Source organism: Anser brachyrhynchus (genome assembly GCF_964034855.1).
Source record: "Anser brachyrhynchus genome assembly, contig: SCAFFOLD_126, whole genome shotgun sequence".
Lineage (NCBI taxonomy): Eukaryota > Metazoa > Chordata > Aves > Anseriformes > Anatidae > Anser > Anser brachyrhynchus.
The window spans coordinates 249671-267978 of record NW_027663679.1 but is presented as its reverse complement, the minus strand read 5'-3'; the positions used below and the strand labels follow the sequence as shown (position 1 = coordinate 267978).

The 18308-nt window shown below is 34.8% G+C and overlaps 1 protein-coding gene across 1 annotated transcript in view; it reads left to right on the top strand.

Moving 5' to 3' along the window:
- Positions 1-18308, top strand: part of LOC308187047 (adhesion G-protein coupled receptor V1-like) — a gene marked incomplete at its 3' end in the record, with an annotated part of 144508 nt that overhangs the window by 96865 nt on the left and 29335 nt on the right. The window contains exons 61-74 of the mRNA XM_080609204.1: positions 872-1081; positions 5307-5437; positions 5696-5795; positions 6789-6968; positions 8527-8690; positions 9254-9347; positions 11363-11441; positions 11931-12069; positions 12574-12715; positions 13202-13464; positions 15050-15225; positions 16068-16192; positions 17035-17201; positions 17286-17429. Of these exons, the coding sequence (XP_080465330.1) occupies positions 872-1081; positions 5307-5437; positions 5696-5795; positions 6789-6968; positions 8527-8690; positions 9254-9347; positions 11363-11441; positions 11931-12069; positions 12574-12715; positions 13202-13464; positions 15050-15225; positions 16068-16192; positions 17035-17201; positions 17286-17429 (2114 nt within the window). The remainder of the gene's footprint in view (positions 1-871; positions 1082-5306; positions 5438-5695; positions 5796-6788; positions 6969-8526; positions 8691-9253; positions 9348-11362; positions 11442-11930; positions 12070-12573; positions 12716-13201; positions 13465-15049; positions 15226-16067; positions 16193-17034; positions 17202-17285; positions 17430-18308) is intronic.

Genomic DNA, 18308 nt, shown 5'->3' with positions numbered 1-18308 from the left:
GCATGCTGTATTTTATGCTGTATTTTATTTTTTCAAAGTCTGAGTTAATCGAACTGATATTTTGAAAGCAATTTCCAGGTGCGTAGTAAAGATTCTAGTGTGCTAGCTTGATAAATCATCTGAATAGTAAGGCATGGCTGCTGGCAATGATTGTGAGGCTGACATGTAATTACATTACCAGTTATAAGTTTAGTAAAAACTGATTTTGAAGTATTTTGAAAGACAATCTAGCAGGAAATACATATGTATTCTGTAAATTGATATTCTAATGATCATAAAACACAGCTGGGTTATGCACACGCACTGAACAACAGGATTGTGTTGTAAATTTTAATGGATATATAGCGACTAGAGATTAACGGTGTTTGCTGCTTACATTATTATTCTTTGATAGTCCCAAAGGCAAGGAACTAACAAAATGTCATCCCATTTCAATGCATTCCCTGGCTCAGTAAATGTACTCATATTGAATGTACACCCTTGTGTAAATGGTTCATCGGAGAGCTTAGCACCTGGCAATTTATTTTTTTTTCAAGAATGATATTCCCCTTTTCTAAGTTAAATTTTAAAGTCATAGAATTTGTAATGAAAATAAAGAATTCTAGGCACTCCGAAATAATTCCTATATAATTAATTTCTACATAGTATATTTAATGATGTGATCGTTTTATTGGCTTAATGTGACTGATCAATAGTAATTAGATAAAATTTCATAATGACATTCACTGACTTCCAGAAAGGTAAATAAGTTTGTTTCATGCAATTTTAATATATTTTATGTATTTAATTATTTTCAAAATGAGATGATTGAGTCTTTTTACAAGGTGGTTTCCAAGTGGACACACGGTTGTATACGTTCTTCTCCTTGTAGGTGAAACAAAGAAGATGGTCACGCTGCCCATTATAGATGATCCAGAGCCAGAGGATGATGAAAGTATTGAAATCAGCCTGGTCCATACTGAAGGAGGGAGTCGAATTTTGCCCAGTTTTGACACTGTCACAGTGATTATTCTGGCAAGTGACAATGTGGCAGGAATTATAAGCTTCCATACAGCCTCAAGATCTGTTATTGGTTGTGAAGGTGTGTTCTTTGTGTTGACCACGCTCAAATTTTAATGCCAGTTTCCATCTTTGTGCTTTCAGTTGATAATGACTCACAATGATTGTGTTTCACTGTTCAGAGAACACCAGCAAGAAGTGAATATCCACATACCTGACATGTACTTTGAACTCTTGCAAGCATTCATAGAATCACAGAATGCTTAAGGTTGGAAGGGGCCTCTGGAGGTCATCTGGTCCTTTCCCCCTCAAGCAGGGCCACCTAGAGCAGGTTGCTCAGGACCATGTCCAGGCTTTTGAGTATCTCCAAGGAGGGAGACCCCACAATCTCTCTGGGCAACCTGTGCCAGTGCTCCCACACAGCACAAAAGTGCTGTCTGATATTCAGAGGGAACCTCTTGTGCTCCAGTTTGTGCCCGCTGCCTCTTGTCCTGTCCCTGGGCACCACTGACACGAGCCTGGCTCTGTCCTGTTCCACCCTCCCTTCAGGTATTGAAGGACACTGATGAGATCCCCCTGAGCCTCCCCTTCTCCAGGCTGAGCAGTCTCAGCTCTCACAGCCTCTCTTCCCTTCCCTTGATCACCTCGGTGTCCCTCTGTTGGAGTCTTCCCAGTACGTTTAGGTCTGTCTTGCACTGGGGAGCCCAGAGCTGGACCCAGTGCTCCAGGTGCAGCCTCACCAGTGCAGAGTAGAGGGGAAGGATAGCTCTCTCAGCCTGCTAGGGATACTTGGCCTAATTCAGCCCAGAATGCCATCAGCCTTCTTAGTAACAAGGCATGTTGCTGGCTCCTGCCCAGTGCAGTGTCCAGCAGGACCCCAAGCCCTTTCTGTCAAGCTGCTCTCCATCAGGGTGCACGCCCTGGTGCCTGGGGCTGCTCCCCGCCAGGGGCAGGACTCTGCCCTTCTCTTTGTTGGCCTGCACGAGGCTCCTGCCAGCCCACTTCATGACTGCCAACATACACACACCTAATAGTCATAAGCAAATCAGATCTATCAGCGACTTACAAAGAATTTAAAATATTCTAGAAAACATTCCTGCAGAAACACTAGGGTAACATCTTCCCTTTGTCTGTCCCATGAACCTGATGTTTTTTTATGGCAGATGATTTGGGAAGTAGCAATTATAAGAGAAAGCAAACATTTGAGAAAGAACAATAATAATTTGGTATGTACTAAACATTTCTACTATTGTTTTAAAGAATACACGGCATGTTTCATCTACAGTTTGATGCAGTTTTGCATAGGATGATAATAGTACTGGTGGTGATTGCTTTAGGTGGCCTTTGATGGAATCTCAGTGTATTGCAGTATCACGTTTCTCTGATGTTTGAACTGATGGGCAGGGAAAGTTCACAAAACAGGAACTTGTCCCCTAATGTGTGCACTACATTTTCTGTTTGAAGAAAAATGGCTTTCTCAACCAAAGGTTTTTTGTTTTGTTTTCCCAACATGAAAGGGCATCATAACCTTTGGTTTTTTATCTAGGTATGGTTTGTGTTAATTCTGTGCCAAGCCAGATGTGATATGATTAGCTAAGAAGAGCTGTTAATGAGCACAAGGAATTAATACAAACTGTCTCAGTCCCAAAGTCCCTGAATACTTTCAACTGGTTAAATGTTATTCATAGCATGCTACCAAATGCTGGCTGCTTGAAACTGAAGTACTTGGCTATAGTTCTATTATTATATATAGTTATTATTATATTATTTTTCCAGGTTGTGAAAAGAAATAGTTCATTGCCTTCCAGCCAGAAACAAAACAAGTGAACTAAGTGTCTTTGATTAAAAAAAAAAGAGAGAGAAAAAGGGAGAAATAGAGAAAGAGCAAAAGAGCTAAGGCATTTAGATTATTTTAGTTTGTCAAAATATTTTTTTCATTCGAAAGCAAAATTTACCAGACATAAATCCAAATATCATTACTTTTACAGTTATTGTGTTATTGAAAATTTTCTGTTAAGTGAATACATTTTGTTTTCACAATGTGCATGTTATTTTTTACCTTATTGAGGATAAGTGTAGTATTTTTTATTGGACAGGGGTCTGCGACAGTTGTGTAACTGTATTACAAGAAAATGCACTGCAGTAGCTTAAAGTAATGAGGGAAGAGGAGAGCGGCTGATGCTCCCTTCTTCACAGCGATAAATACCCACCTCTTTGTTTCTCTATGTAAGAGATGCATCACTTATTAAGTCACAATGTAGAAATGTAAAAGTATGGATAAGGATTAAATATTAAAAAAAATATTGAATTTAGCCTAATAACACTTTCAATCTTCAGAAATCAATTAGTGTTCATATTAGCATTTCTTCTGGATAGGAATACCAAAAAAATCTTGGTAAAGCTGGTAGGAAACATGGATCAGTAAATAACTACTTGGAATCTGTAATAATGACTTCAAGTTTCTTCTCAGTGTTTGGATTATAGTGGAACAGCTTTCTATATCATAAAGCATTTTTCCCAGTCTTCAATGAAAATTCATTATAACTTATAGAGATATATTGAAATAAGCTTTGCCTTATTTGTGTGTGTGTGTGTTTTCCCAATGGTACTAAACCATTGAAACCACTTTTCTTTTAAATCTTTATTTCTTTGTAATGGATATGCAAAATTCTCAAATAGAACATAGTGGATTGCAGTGCAGTGTTAAACACTGTAATGATTTAGCCTCAGAGGAACCTGTAAATTGGGAGTCTACCATCCAGATATTTGACTGTAGAAGTGGAATCCTTGTGATATCAATAAATTTTGAATTCCTTAATTTTCTTAGAAGCAACATGGACCAACTTAAGCCAAAGATGTCGACATCAATGTTGACATCTCTGAGACTTAACTGAAGTTTGAAATGTTGGGGCTGAATAGCACATTTATGTATTTGAAAATGGGTGTATACAGTTTTTGTATTACTTCTTTACAATATTAAATTTTATTTAAGTATATTAAGGGCTCTTGAAGTTAAGAATTCCTTTCTCTTTCATTGGTAGCCAATATACATGCATATCTCTGACTCTTCCTTACAAAAAATAAATGTAACTAGAAAATTTTCAGATTTTTCTTGCCAGTTTTAGCTGTACAATGCTGTACAATTCTGTAAGGTAATACAGTAGAATAGCAAGACAGCATCCTAAGTTGCTGCTCTCTAAATTGCATAATCAAAGGGACTAGTTGGGCAGCATAACGTTATTATAACATTATCTTATGTTTTGTTAATTCTTCAATAAGCAAAAGAAATCTCATGTATTGTTTTCAAAAATCTCAGAATTGTAGATTTCTGCATATTTCATGTCTCTGAAAGCCAATGCAGGACAAAATGTGCTGTTGAACTTAAATTCTGTGGACCTGAAAAATGCATATGAAATATGAATGCCATGTACCTACCTATTATAAATAACCATCTGTCCTCTATTGTGAATGTTTTGCAAAATATTGCCTACTGATCTATTCCATGTTGATATAACATGCTAATTTCACATGTCCACATTTAAAATATTTAATGGAAATTTTGTGAAAAACTTGTGAATATAAAACAATTTCCACATTTTACAAAGCCTACTAAGAGGTCTACTCTTTTTAATTAAAGTGCCTTTGGGGTTAAATGTTATAAATGTGCAAAATACCATAGTATTTGCTTCCTTTATATGCACATTGTCCAGCAATACTGATTACCTCTGAGATTATAAGAAATTATTAACATTTTCTGAATGTTTTGTTTTCTAACAGTGACCATATTTGTAAGTTCGAACTCACATAAACGGAACTTACAGATAATTATAAGCATTTTTTTCTGCATGCATTGAATAAAGTCACAAGACAGTGCAAATGTTCAGATAATGTGTATTCTTTCCAGGGAACTGTTGTAGAAAACTACTATTATTGTTGGTACATACAGTAGTTACTGTTTTGTACAGTTTACAGACTTGTATTGCTCTAATGTTTGCGCATGTTTTCATGAACATTCCCTTTCTAAGTTATTCATCTATACCAAGTTCCCTCATATGTTCATAATTATTTCCAAGTGTGAACTAAAAACAGAAAAAAAAAAACTAGAAGAGTTTAAGTTTAGGTTTTTCTTTTCAGCATTAAAAGTGAATGTGGTATATAACTACTGTGAAATTCAAACTGACAAAAATAGCAATATCTTTCAGGAAAAATACTTTAACTGTGTGATGCATGTTTTTGACCTCTCATTTTTATAACCAACATGTAGAAGAGGAGACCCTGAAACACTGCATCTTGTCCTTTATTCCTAGGAGAACAATTACAATTCCACATCGTAAGAACTCCTCCAGGACTGGGAAATGTTACTGTTGAGTGGAAGATAGTAGGACATAATGTAAAACAAAATTTTGCAAACTATTCTGGAATACTTTTTTTTCCTGAGGTAAGTCCATAAACAGTGATGTTGGCTACAGGAAAATAGTGTGATTAGAACTGATCTGAGAAAAAGTGTGCCTTTTCAACAGTCCTTCTTTCTTGGTTTGATTATTTAATTTCTCACTTTTTGACTTACAAACTGGAGGGAGCTTACAATTCTTGATACTTAACTCTTCTTAAAGAAATTGTTCAAAATACTTGTCATTATGATATCACTTGTGTTTTATAAAATAATGGCTAATCAATTTACCCTTAAAACAAATAGGGGACGTTGAATACAACATTGTATGTTGATCTGCTGGATGACCATATTCCTGAAGAAAAAGAAGAATACCAAGTCATCCTATACAACATCAAAACAGAAGGTAATGCAGAACTATAGCCAGCTACATCTTAAAAATACCATTTAATAATATAATATTTTTAATTTTATTATTTCATTTTGGAGGTATAGGACTGAGCAAACTGCAGCTGGTGCAAAGTACGCAAAGTTCATTAACATTTTATTGAAATAGGCTTGGTCCTTATGTATGTATATATAAATCCCACCGTGTCTCCACAAATACACTTAAATGGTTTTCAATCCTGATTTAACTCTGCCTATTTAATTCAATGGTTGTTTCTTCCCTTAATCTTAATGCAAACTGAGTTTACTAATATGTCATGGATAGAGTTGCCATGAAACATGCAGATATTTTTATCTTTTTAAACAATCTTGTCAAGCTGCAGACTTACTGATCTGTCCCTGAATTCAAGGTGGTCAGAATATTTTATTCTTGCCATTAAAATTATAGTGAGAAAAGAAGCCTTAAACTGCATCCGTTCTGAAATACCTTTTTTCAAACTGAAATTAATGTCCAAACACCAAACTAACTTGACATGGATTGTGTTGCTGCGAGGTGCCTTATCAACTTCCGAGAGTCACTGTGGCCCAACGGGATGAGCAAAATTATTCATCAAAGCAATAGTTGGAAAACATATCAGTTTATTGATGTAATGATTGTGAAGTGGAATATAGTTTTAAGCTTTTGGAGGTACTTCCTGGGAAAATGGTTTATTTCCTTTTAAAATATAGGGAAGTTGATATTTGGCACTGGCCTGTTAAGTTTTCTTATTTTTTAATACATTTTTGTGACTTTGTACTTGGTATGCATAAAATTTCTGTTTCTATTTGTTATAGAATGTAAGTATATATATGTGTGTAGGTCCCACACCATCCACATACTTCAGTGAGCTTTGGTTTCGTGGTATTTGCATGGCTACTGAACGTTATTTAAATGTAATATTAACAATAATGTAAGACAAAAATATTAGTTGCATAACACTTCATTCACTGCAGTCCACTGATTCTCTTGCAGGAGTTTCTTCTACAGGTGCTGCTGTTTTGGATAGTCAAGGATATGAAGCTGTTCTAACAGTAGAAGCTAGTGATGAACCACATGGAATTTTGAATTTTGCTTCCACATCCAGGGTGGTTTTAATCCCAGAAGAAAACAAAACAATTCGGCTTTTTATTAACAGAGAATTTGGATCTCTAGGTCTGTATAACAACTCCAAGAGAAAGGAAGTTTTGTTTTGCTTATCATTAGGCAAATAAAAGCCATGATAATGAAAGTTTGGAAAAATCTTTGTTACAGTTGGTATTTTTTTCAGAACTTCTAAGCTTCTTTCTGCAGACTTGGAAACTAAATATTACTTATTACTAGAGTCATAATCCTCATTAATACAGCAAGGGATCTGAAAGCTGTAACAATCAGGTGGCTATTAAGGTTACCATATTTTTGTCTAATGAGTCTGTCTCAAAGCATTAGTCTCTTCAGAAAAAATAAAAAACATGAGAAAAGTGACATGTACACACATCCCACATATTTTTTCTCTGAATTTCAGGAAGTCAGCACCTTAGGAATGTCACATGGAAAAAGTTGTGTCCAGACCATTGAATTCAATTTATGTCTCCTCTGACAATTTCTGATTCCTCTTTGAATCAATTTATCCATTAACATCCTTTAAACTATATAGTATTCAATTCTACAATACAATAGTGTGCTTCATGAAAAAAAAAAATGAATCTTGTGTTTGTTGCCTGAAAATAGCAACTTATGTTGTGAGAAAACATGTATAATAATTTCCTATTTGCCTTTTTGGACTATATTTACACCTCGGTGATAATCTGGCTGTTTCTTTTGCCATACTTGTTTTGAAATGAAGTAACATTTACAGTGCTTTTCAAGATCTGGAGACACCAGAGAGTTTTAGAGACATTTTAATGACACTATTTTTCCATTTATTTTTTAATACCAGTCCATACTCTAGTGTACTCTTTGAACACTATTCAGTAAACTAATGTTTTAAGATAATTGTTCATAGTAAGTGCAAGATCTCTCACTGAATTAAAATAAGCATCGTTACTTATTTATTAATTAGGACTCTTTTATCTCTTACATTTTATTTCATATAGAGCAGCTTTTAATTTCATCTATCATTTTATTTCAGGTTCATACTCCTTATGTTTGCCACTTGACTTACCCTACCAGATTAGCGAGAGGTGGCTTTATTCTCAAAACTATAATGTATAACTTTTCTGCTTGGTAATATTTATCCATGTGTCCCCTAATTTTGTTCTCTATTGAAGTTTGTCAATCTACCCAGGAAAGTATCTAGATTTATTAATCTGTGTTTCCCAGCACTGTCTTTAGAGCCTTTCTTAGATATCTGTCATTCCCAAAAAGTGTCCTTGTTGCAAAAACTCATATTAATGGTACATGAGATGTCCCAGTTAGTCTTTCAGCAATTTCATATTTATGGTCCACAGAACTTCAAATTTCTGGATGCATTTGGACCCAATGATTTTTGAGTCCTATGCAGACAGACAAGTCAGCAAAGGTCAAATTGAAGGCATATTGATAACGGTAACAAAGGTACACTAGCTCCAATGTACTTTGGATAACTCTTTTAATCCTTCTGTTTTGCAGTTAGTCTTTTTATTTTGTGGATGAGAATTTGATCTCTTGTCTTTATCCATTCCAGTGAACATTATATAAGAACTGAAAAACAATTTTTTTTTTCTTTTTTTTTTTCTCCTCACAAATTAAACAGGTACTATCAATGTTACTTATGCCACAGTTACAGGATTGCTCACTGTAAGTAATCAGACAGAAGAGACTGTGGCTGAACCAGGAGCTGATTATGTACCTGCTTCTGGCTCACTGATTTTAGAAGAAGGAGAAACATCAGTTGCCATAAATATTACTATTCTAGAGGTAACCTCTAAACCCTTTAATTCTGTACTTTTCTGTATGATTTCAAAAGGGTAATATTTTGGGAACTAAAGCTTGCAGCCATTATTTGAAGCCCTGTGTTATATTTCACTGTCATTTAGAAAGATGGTTTCAGTCTTAATATTAAAATCACAAGGGATCAAATAGTCACAGAAAGCAGCTCTACCTCTGTCTAAAGGTAATAAAGTTGTCTCATTAAAACTTTACCAACTATCTAGTAGTATTTAGAACAGTGTGCTTCATGGCTGGCTACAGGCTCATACTTTTTCATTGCTGGAGATACATGCCTCTAAAATCGGTCAGTAATTTATTTGCAAGAATAGTTTAGCGTCACCACAGGATCTTTTTCATGATATATAATGTCTTACTTAATTCTTCCACGATAATCAGTTTCAGACCCAATAAAATTATTTCAGGAAAACAGAAAAATGAATTCTAGTGTCACAGTAATATTAGAGACTTGTTGTGTGATCCTTTTTGGTGACTTCTGTGGAAGTTTCTTAAAGGACAATGAGAAGAGGATGTACTGTATTTGTGTTTTGCAGGATGATATACCAGAGGTGCAAGAATTCTTCTTGGTTAATTTAACTTCAGTGGAACTCATCATGAACCATTCAACGTCATCCCCACCTAAGCTAGGTAAAAACATCTTATAGCAAATTATTTTTACTTTTCCTTTTTAATGGTTTATATTATATTACCTTGGGAGATTACCATTATTCCTCTTACTTACCAACTATGCTGAGATGAGACATGGTTATTTAGAAGAAACATCATAGAATATGAAATAGATTTATTATTACACTTAATCTCTTGCTTTTTAAACTCTGGGAAAATTTAAATTAATTTTCGTAGAGGAGTTAGTAATTATCAGTTGGAAAGGACAATTATTTGAAAAGTTTATTGGTGATTTTTTCATCTGATTTTCATTTACAAACTACAAAATGGAAAAAAAAAGTAAAAAAAAAACTTTATGTGGCTACTCTGCTCACTCTTTTAAAAAAGTCTGTTTTTATTCTTTTATCACTTTTAGGAAACATATTTTATGGTTTTCCTACTCTTGCAATGATCTTTATTATTTGCTTAGTCTGCTTCTCATTTTGCTTCTTCAGAATTCAGTAGAATAGTAGTCATTAGCTTTAAGAACTGTTGGATTATCCTGTGGTACTAAAGACTAGTTATATAATGTCAGACATCTTCTTTGACTCTTTTCCCTTTTCTTTGCATGCTTATAGAAGTGACTGAGTTAATTCGTTACAGATTGAAAGGTAACTTGCAAGACTCATTGCTGATTTGTGAATAGTTGAGTCTAAAATATGAAAGGAGTAGCATATAAGAATGAAAGATTCATCCAAACTAAACAGTGTTGTATAGTCTCACTTTCTCTTTGGCTGTCTCCTTGAACCATGACCATTTAACACTGATGTGACACTGCATTGGGTCAGCTTTACTTACAATGAGAAAATAATAGTTTTAAGTCATAAGGAAAAAATGTGTTCACATAACATGTCAGTGAATTCTTCTGGTAGAAGAAATAGCCTGACTCAAATACGTGTGTCCGCGTGTGTGTCTGTGAGCAAACTCTTACAGATCCTGGGTGAACAGATCTGACTTCAGGGTGACATGAGAAAATGCAGGAGTGAAGCAGAAATGTCTCTAATTGCCATTACTCCCTCAGGATTTGTAAACCTCAGTAACACTTCTGTTGTCTGTGTAGAGCTATTGCTCATCGTCATCTCTACCTCATAGTGACAGGCTTAGATTCATGGCAATAATCTTCTACTTTTGTTCAGTTTTATCTGAATTGATGGAAAAATGTATATGGATCTAAACATAATATACTTATGGCAGACTCGGTGAAGTCAATTTGGTTTTAGAAAGTAAGTTGAAGTTTATAAAAAGTAAACAAGTAAGTTAAGGTAGTTGTGTGGTGCGGTTGTCTGAAAAACAACAACCTATTTTCTGAGAAGTATTAAGTTTTGACTGTAAAGTTCTGGTCTCTGAAGTTAGTAGACTTTTCTGACATTAACCTATTATTTGGTGTTTTTCACACTGCAGTGTATTCAATTACGATTTCAGGCTAATTGTAAATACCTGTATGTCTTTATGGAGCAGTAGAATATTACAGTATGTGAACACCCCACAAATAAATTAATAGTTGTGTATTTGTAGTGAAATCTGAGGTGTGCCATTAGAATGTATGATGAGGCACTGAAGCACAAATAGAAGATGAAATGCTGAATCATTTATTATTCTTCCTCATTGTCTTTCTCATACTCAGAATGGCAAATGCAAAATATTGAATGTCATTGTAATAAACACTTATAGTGAAGACAAATTAAGATTCCATCGCAAATCTAGACTTTATTATTTTCTAATGTTTTATGTGCTGTTTAACTTTCTACATTTTCCTTAGTCTTTTTTTTTTTTTATGCATTATTAAATATTACAGTGCTAATTCAAGACGCATTATTGCACTTCTAGTAGTAAGGACTCTTTCCAGTTATCTTGCCCACTCCCATTTTCTCCTACACATTTTTTGTAAAGACACTGTAATATTAGTACCGATTGAATAAATGCTTCTGTGATTCTTGAAAATCAAGAAAATTGATTTTATTGTTCTTTAATTTTTGTCTTTCTGTTTTGCCTTTTAGATGTGGAAGGTTTAGCTTCTCAAATTGTTATCGATGCTAATGATGGTGTAAGAGGAGTAATTGAATGGGAAGGTACCAAGTAAGTCTCATCTTCCTTGAAGAACTTACTGTGCCAATTAGTGATTGGTGTTGCCCATTTTCTTTCTAAAAGTAAAACTCCTGTTAAAAATAGGGCCATGTCTTTGAGATGGTAAAGTAATCATTCAATTCAGCTGACCTAGAAAGTGGGATTCCCACACTGAAAACAAAAATTCACTATTCATCTAATCAGAATTCTTTTACTTATTACTACTTTCACTGTTGTCCTTTTATATCACCAATTTGCCTAACCTCCCCAGCCTGCATCAACTCTTCCAGCCTCACCATTCATGTAAGCAAAAAACAAAACAAAACAAAACAAAAACCTCATGTTACTTAATTCAATTTAGATAAGAGAAAAAAGGTAAAAAGGATGCGTTAGAGAACTATAATGTAGGGAATAATTCAGAGTGAAAATGTAATAAAAATGTACTATCTTTTTCAAAAGAACATAATCAGTGAACATTGAGAATTATTCTTTTTATTTTAGTTTTGAAGTTAGTGAATCTCATGGGAATCTGACAGTAATGGCTTACCGAAACAGAGGATCATATGGCAATGTGTCTGTATTTTTTTATGCCCAAAATTTGGAGGCCCAGCTGGGTTTGGATTTTAATGTAACCTCAAGGGTAAGAAGCAACTCTAAATCTAGTACTTTTTATTCTTTCAGCTTCCGTAAAAGAATATCTTCTTGATTATTCTGCAGAATGATCAGTAGTGATGCTAGATGTTTCAGCTTGTTTCAGTTGCTTTGGTAATCTAAATAGAATGAAATAAAAATATTCTTATTCTTACTATTTATTTCTTTTTTAAAAATATATTTTTTAATATAAAGCAAAATGTAAACTTTCAAACATCGATTTCAAATTTAATTTTGATTAGACATACAAACTTTTTCATAGACTATTTTTGCAACAGGACTTTCAAAATAAATTATTCTTTCTTGTCCTCATTCTGTAATGTGCTGAACCTTTATATTTCTGATTCAATCAGTTTATAAGGAACAGAGAATATGGCTCTTCCTATGCTTTCCCTTCCTTCCTATTTCACAGAATTCTGTTTACCGTAGTCAAAAATTTCTGTGTGATATTAACTGATGTAAGTATTCGGTGCTTTATGTGTTTCAACGCTAGACTCTTTTTTTTGCTGATGGAGAAAGGCATAAATCTGTTGATGTCATGATTTTTGATGATGAGATTCCTGAAGGTGATGAGAAGTTCCAGTTAATTTTAACAAATCCATCTCTGGGGCTGGAATTAGGGGAGAACACAACAGGTAAAACTTAGTTTTAATGTTCCATTTCTTTAGAATTCTGTGGCACACATTTTAATTCCACTTTTCTGAATAATCATATTTCAGAAAGCACCATTGTCCTGCTATGGTGAATCTTTATACTCCTTTGGAAGGTTCTGAAACATCCCTGTGAAATCTGTGCAATTAAAAAGTTTATATGTAAAGCAATGAATCAGAAAGCACGAAGATGAGTTTTTCAATGTGTACTACCTCACTGAACTGAGGTCTTTTTAGAGAGTTCATAATCCTTTTCTAGGAGAGACTATATTCTTCCTGTCTAGAGATCTTCCTAGTTAAAGTGAAATGCCTTCCCATTCTCTTCAGGTAATGTCATGGACACATAAGCATTATATACACACTAAGGGAAGAATGTATTTGTGTTTTTGTTATGTATTATGTTACTATATATGTATATTTATATTTTACTATGTTAACCAAAGAATATTTTCATTATTTCTTTTTCAAAAGCTACAATTACTATACTTGCCAATGATGATGGCCATGGAGTTTTGTCATTCAATAACAGCAATCACTTCTTTCTGAGAGAGCAAACATCTATCCATTTGATGGAAAGTGTTGCAGTATTGAATATTATCAGAGAACCACCTCAGGGAATATTTGGCACTGTGACTGTTCAGTATCTTGTAAGTGAGATTAATTCTTCAGAGGCAACAATGGATTTGACCCCTTCTCAAGGATATATTGTGCTCGAAGAGGGAGTCAGGTTCAAGGTAATATGCTAGTTATTACCAGAGAAGTCTAGGAAGCTTTTTTTTTGGAAATATTGGAAAGATTTCAGAAATGTCTGTGCTTTATCTTCTGTTTATTTTTTCTACTTCTTTCATTCATAAAGTGAATTGAGTCATGAGCTGTGACTGATTTCCTGTTATTATCTGATGTGGGAGTGTGTGAAAATTAAATGGGCTCATCTTTAGGTGTTTCTTACTTTGTAAGGGTTGAGGTAAATTGAAAACAATACGCTATTGAGAACGTTCATGTGTGCTTTGGAACAGTTCTTTTTATGTAGTCAATCTATAGCTGAAATGCAAACTTACTTTAAATTAAAGTGATAATTTACAAGCCTAATAGTTAAGATCAAAGTAAAAATCCCATTCTGTAATTTAACGTTTTAGTTAGTCTGAACTAAACAGAATGTGCTGCAACAAATACAAAAAGTAGAACAGTTGTCTGTCTTAGGATTGGAAAATAAGTATTAAGCTCACTGCCTCTATACTGTCCTCACAAGAATGTCAGCTACAAAATGAACTAGCTTAAGTTTGTGAATCCTGACTCTTCTAAGGTTTAATCACAATTCGATTTATTTATTTTTGCCAGTAAAGCTGGTGAAGCTATTGTTAGCATATTACAGGCAATAGGATAGAAACTGAGACAAACTTTTCTTGGAAACACTGGTTTTCAGTTTCTGGCCTTTAGATGCATTTGGAATCACAATGCAGCAGATCTATAAGAAGTTGGAGCCTTCTTAATATAGTTGGTAAATATGGTTTATTGTGGAAATGAACAGAAATATAAAACATTGTAAATTTTGTATTATTTCCAAATGCATCATCACTAACTTTTTATTTTGTACAGCAAGGCTATGCGTCCCTATGAAATTTTTTGCTTGTTTGAATAGTGTGAAGGATGACAGTGAGCCCCAAATGAAAGTGAAGCACTTAGCTTTCTCTAGATTGCTCTTTGCTAGTTTGAGATTGCCTTGAGAAGACCTGATCTTCATCCACAGTGGTGTAGGAGAGGGAAAGAAGCATCGAGAGGAAAGAGTATTTCAAATCTCTCACTATTCTTGCTTTTTTTTTCTTTTTTTCCTTTTCCTTTTCTTTCCTGACAGCACCAGTAGTGAGATTACCCTGTTTCCCTGAAGATAGCTTAGTTGCCAACTAAAATAAATTAAAGCCAACTTAACTGATTACACTTATAGCTGTGTTGTGAGTATAAACTACCCAGAAATGTATGGAATAAATAGAGAACAAAAGTATGAAATTAGGATCAAAAACTTCAGAGGATCATAGGATGAGAAAAGAAAGAAAAGAGAACAACAACAAAAAGTGAATATGCTCATCTTAGTGTTGCACCAATGGAGGCCACTAGTAGGATGGCTTTAGAACCTCAGTCTGAACTCAGTCTGAGCTTGCCTCAATTCTGTCCTCTCCAGCTTCATGAGCTGCTCTTCTCCTGCTATGCTATCCAAAGCCTTATAGTGAAATAAATTTAAAAAAAAGGTAGCACATTCTGATAGAGCTGTGTCATCATCTGTTATCATGTCTCAATAACATTGTATGCTTGTTTTGTTATCAGACGCTGCATATTTCTGCGGTACTAGATGAAGAACCAGAAATGGATGAGCACTTCATTGTCACCCTGTTCAATCCAACTGGAGGAGCCAGACTAGGCACGAGAGTGGAAACTATGATTACAATATTACAAAACCAGGCTCCACTAGGGCTTTTCAGCATCTATACAGTTGGAAATAGGTACTTTACACTGATCAGTAAAAAGGAGATAGTTGCTCATACTCCAAAGAGATAATATTTCTCTACAATTTTGTTTTTGATGGATCGCATTAAAGAAATTTAGCAACCCAATTTGTAAATCTGTAACTTTGAAAGGTATTGTGAAATACTATTCCTGCTAAACAAAAGAGTAGAAAAATGCATAAAAAGGACTATTCATAATCCAAAATTTCAATTTATTTATTGTTATTTTTCTTTATAAACTAATACTTCACTAGTGCCTGCATATCCCACTGATAGTATTCCATGTTAAAAGTTCCAAACCTCATATCAGTGTCCAGGAAGTCATACGTTTTGTAATTTACTTTCATTTTTAAACTTGTAAAAAATATACGTTCACTGAAGGCTGTTTTTCAGAAGTAAGTGACACATGGAATGCCGTTTTTAAAAACCATTCAGCTGAAACCATACAGATTAAATAAATTTATTATTTAAATAAAAAATGTATGTATGCTATTTTATTAATACGTTGATATTTAGAGTTAATAATTTATATTAATATTTAATAATAATATTATCTAAACATTTATTACGTGAATTTAATACACTTAAATTTCAGTCTGGTTAAAGATTTTGTTGAATTGCCTATGATTTTGCATCATTGTGGTAAGGATCATTGGGAAACCCTAATTAATGTAGCTACCAGTCCATCAGATACTGAAACCTGTTATTGATATTTTCTTTTTATTTCTGTTGTATATTCTGCATCTGGAATTGTACAGTAAAAATCTTATTTTTATTACAGCAATGAATATACTATAAAATAATTATTTTTTCCTTATTTTTATTATTCTCACATTTAGGACAAATTTCATCATAATTGAAGAAGCCAACACTACAGCTTATTTGAAAGTTTCACGGAGTAATGGGCTTAACGTTTCTGTGAGCGTTGAGTGGGAGACATCATCAGATACTGCATTTGGCATCAGTACGTTCACTTTACAGAGAATGTCCACTGCTTTTGTAGAAGTGGAGATAGTAAGAGAGTAGCCAAGCATACAGGAGATGTAGCTTGGGAATGTAAATTCAAGTATTCAGACACAATTCAGTTAATATTTTCCTATGTAAGATTTAGTAGATAAAATACTTTAGCTGCTTAAGAATCACCTTGTCATCAGCCACTTCTGCCAGTTTCAGTAATCTCTATTTCTGTCTTTGCTGCTAATATGAACATTATTGTCACTAGCCATTTATTTATTTATTTATTTGTGTGTGTGTAATAAAATTTGTTCCGTACTACTTGTAACTCAGGATCTTTCTAACACAGTATAAATGACATGTGACATGCAAGAGTCTAGCTCCTGGAGTTTAGTTCTGACAAGACGGTGCTTAGGGACCGTCTTGGAATAAAAACATGAACATGTTGTAAATGGGGAACAAAACATGAACATTTTGTAATTTGTCTTTTTTTTTTTTTTCTTTACTACTTGCTATCTAGCTAATTCTCTTGTTAGCTAAATTCCAAGATCAATTATTATGAGTCAGACTCAAATTGCCTATATGTCTTCCATGTGCAGTTGTAATGAATGAAAAATACATTTACTGCTTAACTCTCATTATATCCTTAGCATTGTAACATTTCTATGTATTTATATACACTTATAACAAATACTAAGACACAACTTCATCATTTCTCATACTAGGTCTGGCTTTGGGAGGTAAATAATGGGAATGGGGTTAGAAAAGATCTCAAGAGTAATATAATAGTAAATAGTGTTTTTATTTTATTTTATTTTATTTTATTTTATTTTATTTTTTACTATATTGCAGGGGGTGGTATCAGTGTCCTATCTGTCTTGCAAAGTTTTGTGGAAGAATCAGCATCTGGTTGGTGTTTCTTTACCTCAAGAGAAATCCTGTACGGTGTTCTGTTGCGTATGCCTCCAGCTTTGTTTTCTACTGTCTACCAGTGGAAAGGAGTATTTGTTCCTGTTGAGGTAAATGTTTGTTTTTGAACACCAGACATGCTAGTTAATAAGGAATTTAAGTCACAATCTTACTTTTTTTTATTCTTTTCACAGAATTTCAGTATGTGGAATCCTACAAGTTGTGTGTCTTTCCAAATTGGAGCCTCTTCCTACCTTGTGGTTACTCATGGAGGAGCCACACAGGGAGCTTCTAACAACAGTGTGTATGCATTCATGGCTGGACACAGATTGTTGTGGGTAAATCGATTTTAATTTTAAAATCTTAAAATAGTATGGGTTGGCAAGGACCAAGGGAGGTCCTCCAGTCTGGCCATGTTTTAGAAAAAAGCACTCTGTGTGACAAGAGTTAGTTTTGTGTCCTAAAATACTACATAACTTCAGTGATGTAAGTTTGTCATAGTTAGTTGTTTACATTGTTTGTATTTTTTATATATTTACATTTGAGGGTGCAGGGAGGATTACCTGGGAATCACAGAATCACAGAATTGTCTAGGTAGGAAGAGACCTCCAAAATCACCTAGTCCAACCTCTGACCTAACATTAACAAGTCCTTCACTAAACCGTATCACTAAGCTGAACATCTAAACGTCTCTTAAAGACCTCCAGGGATGGTGACTCAACCACTTCCCTGGGCAGCCCATTCCAATGCCTAACAACCCTTTCGGTAAAGAAGTACTTCCTAACATCCAACCTAAACCTCCCCTGGCGCAACTTTAGCCCATTCCCCCTCGTCCTGTCACCAGGCACGTGGGAGAACAGACCAACCACCACCTCTCTACAGCCTCCTTTAAGGTACCTGTAGAGTGCGATGAGGTCGCCCCTGAGCCTCCTCTTCTCCAGGCTGAACAAGCCCAGCTCCCTCAGCCGCTCCTCATAACACTTGTTCTCCAGACCCCTCACCAGCTTGGTCGCCCTTCTCTGGACTCGCTCGAGCACCTCCATGTCCTTCTTATAGTGAGGGGCCCAAAGCTGAACACAGTACTCGAGGTGTGGCCTCACCAGAGCCGAGTACAGGGGGACAATCACCTCCTTAGACCTGCTGGCCACGCTGCTTCTTATACAGGCCAGGATGCTGTTGGCCTTCTTGGCCACCTGGGCACACTGCTGGCTCATATT